This window comes from Varroa jacobsoni, unplaced genomic scaffold (assembly GCF_002532875.2).
Source record: "Varroa jacobsoni isolate VJ856 unplaced genomic scaffold, vjacob_1.0 scaffold_391, whole genome shotgun sequence".
Classification (NCBI taxonomy): domain Eukaryota; kingdom Metazoa; phylum Arthropoda; class Arachnida; order Mesostigmata; family Varroidae; genus Varroa; species Varroa jacobsoni.
Window position 1 is genome coordinate 150,068 of NW_019213293.1, and position 3,288 is coordinate 153,355.

General features: G+C 41.8%; 1 protein-coding gene across 1 annotated transcript; it reads right to left on the reverse strand.

The window, feature by feature from the left end:
• Window positions 1–325: 325 nt before the first annotated feature.
• Window positions 326–2,726, reverse strand: Pex12 (peroxisomal biogenesis factor 12). The gene is made up of 2 exons (XM_022832456.2): window positions 2,434–2,726; window positions 326–1,810 (listed from the first exon to the last, which is right to left on the reverse strand). Exons 1-2 carry the CDS (start codon window positions 2,724–2,726, stop codon window positions 1,102–1,104), a joined length of 1,002 nt encoding a protein of 333 aa, XP_022688191.1. The 3' UTR covers window positions 326–1,101.
• Window positions 2,727–3,288: the final 562 nt, after the last annotated feature.

Here is a 3,288-nt window from a genome sequence, read left to right on the forward strand (position 1 = left end):
TTTGAAAGGGCATGATCTTTAAACTAAGTATACTAACCAGTAAACCGTATCTGGTATAAACACTTGGTATATAAAGATGACTTCATATACCAGGTGTTCGATAATGGCTGGAGTGCTGCAAGAATAATAATAATTAGAAGAGCCAAAAAAATCTGAACGGATACACACTTTGTCTAATTGAGTTGTACTCTGACCTTGAATAGCTACATCGTGGCCATGATAATCGCCGCTAACAATACAGTGTGCCTATGCGCATGTTACTGATTAGTGTTATATTTAAAGTCGAGGTTTTATATTTAACACTCGTTGCTAAATGAAGGCAACGTTATTACGTCGATGATTACGCAGTCTTTTATTATCTAGCTCAGTCGATTTGGTATCACCATTGCAGGCCTCCGATGCAAGGCGCTACTAACGACTGCTTCCACAGTACATTATCTTTCATCGCGAGTGCTCTAATTCGTAATAGTTACCTTACTCTGTTTATGAACAAATATATGCGAATTATATTACATTTTATTATCATTCACGTCACCAGCACTATCACTACTTTTATTTGCAGTGTGCGTTCGCGTTTTTTAACGAACAAACGGAGCGAACAGTTTTGCTTTGTCATATAGACAAGGCGACATTCAATCATAGTGATAAACAGAATGAACGCATAATCCACGTATTGGAGTACGACGCGCAGCTTGCGCTGGGCCGTATCATCACAAGTAGCATTGTAACTGTTGATTTCTAGGGACTTATGTTATTAATCACACCTTTGTCATCCATTCAAGTTGAGATATGGGGTTACTGCAATAATAAAATATCGAAATTATAATAGAAATTGCTACCGGTACAGGACGGCAACCATCTCACACTATATAAGGGTATATCAGATTATGTTAGTATCAGGCCTGTTAGCCAATGAGCGTTCGTAGAAGTTATCACATTTTGTATTTGGTACATTCTACATAACTGGTCCTAGTTTTTTTTCTCAGTAACTACCAAAGGCTGCTGCCATTATTGTGCAGGTTCAGTTCCTTTGTGTGAAATAGCATGGGAGAGTTATATTTTGTTAAGGTCGATCTATCGATGCGCCTACTCAACACCGGCCTACTGATACACCTGAATGAGCGCCTCTACACTGGAAGGATAGCCAGTAACCGGGCATGAGTTGTGTTCGAGAAGATGCTTAAAGATACATGAGTAACAAAAGGCTAACCCGCTTGTCGCAAGAACTGTCTCATTGATGACGGGCTCCTTGCATAGAGGGCATATGCCCCTGGGAAGTGGTCGCCCACCAAATCCAGAGCAACCATCTCGTTCAGCGAGTTGCTCCAAAGTGGGCGAGGGCGGTACAGCTGTTCCCCTGTGTAACGGACTAAGATCGTTTTTCTGATACCACCATTCAAGGAACTGCAACAAGAAAGCGCCTGTCATCAATGCTGTAGTTGCATGGTCTGCTGCACGGGCCAGTACGCGTCCAGTGATCATAAAAGGCGCTAGATACCAAGCCACGCTTTTTATAGATAACAGAGAAGCTCGCTGTAGATGTCGTTCTCGGCTAAAGTATTCCAGCGGAGTGCCGCTCAGAAATGAAGGTAGCGAATGATAATTACTTTTGCCTACAGCAAACAACAACGACGAGGCAAAGTAAGAACCCTCAAGAACAAAATGCACATAGGGATAGACGCGAAGATAAAAGCTACGAAGGCGCTGGTGGCCATTTTGGACTTGATCAGCTGCTTCAAGCTTCCAATCTTGGTAGAGCTGATCCAGTTTCGAGCGTAGATATGGAAGCATCGATAGAAGAAGCAGACACCTGTTAATGAACAAAATCCAAAGACGACAGTTCGGTGTGAATACAAAACAGAACTAATGATCATGAAGTTCACAGGCGAATTCTGAGCTGAATCAACTTAGACTATCTTACATCGCAAGCGTTTCTCAAAAATAAATACTCTGTAAATAGAGCAAACCTAAGAAGAGGTCCTACTAATAAAATCGTGATTGCACCCATGCATACACTCAACAATTGTGGATCTACTTAAAGTGTTGTATATGTATCAGCTGAAGGAATTTCTTGGCCAAAGAATTATCACAGCAATTGAACTTTGTGTTCTAGTCTATCATGGTAGCTACGGATAATGTTGGATTGCTTTGCCTTGTAAAAGTGTTTTGTCTCGGGAACAAACATACAGGAAATTTATTTGGAAATATTATTGGCAGAAGAGCAATCTGCCCATGTGCGACTTCATGAAAAAATTATAAGATGGCTTGTGATTTCAAGACAAGGTAAAACGATGAACCTCAGAATGTGTAGAACCTTTTAATATTCTCAACTACGTTGATATTGCAGTATTTGCTACCTTAATATCAGTACATTAAAAGCCATCAATCAAAATTGCTCAAGTTCCTTCTATACGTCTATATGCAAACAGATACCTGAATAGTTTAATCTTGCCCTCTCTGGCCAGTCCATAGAAATGTTCGGCGAATGATGCATTATACTTTTTGAGGTGATGATACTGCATGAAAATATCCATCGCCAAAGTGACTTCATCTGCATACTTGTAAAGGAAGCCCCATCTTGATGGCCAACTTTGCGCGCTAAAGTGCGCCACGTATCTCACAGCTGTCCGTAAACCTAACGATAGATTTTCTTGGGCAAGCACCGCAAATATTGATGGGCGGGTAGCCGCGCCATGCGATAGATGAGCTCCGTATTGACTAGACATCTATGCTGGACCCGCAGACCGAAACGGTTTTTAAATACGGGGTCGAGAGTACGAGGCTGCCTGGACTGTCAATAGCGCAGTCGTTGAGCGTTACAAGACTTGCGTTTGTTGTCTTTTACCGTGTCAAGGATCTTGTCATCGTATCCTTTGGACTTAGAGCTAGCCCCATTCCAGGACAACACGCACAGCAGCCGGATGATGGAACAGTGCCAACTGAAGTTTGAGTGTCTACCCCGTTTACTTGCCCAAACCCAACACGGGGCCACCGCTAAAACAGACATGAACCGAGATTCGATTTTTGGACTAGTTGTAAACACAAATTGATAGAGATGCTATTTTCATATCCGCAATAATATATGCTTTAGGCAATTGAATTGAATACAATATCTTTTCATGTTTAGCACTGTAGTGTAGATTAGATTGACGATGCTAGCGTTCATTATATCGGGTCCGGTTCACTTCATAGCGGAGCATACGCTTCCACTAAATGCACATCTAGTCATCAACGCACGACAGCTTTAGTCAGGTAACGCTTTCAATAGGTTGTGATGCGTCTCTGCGT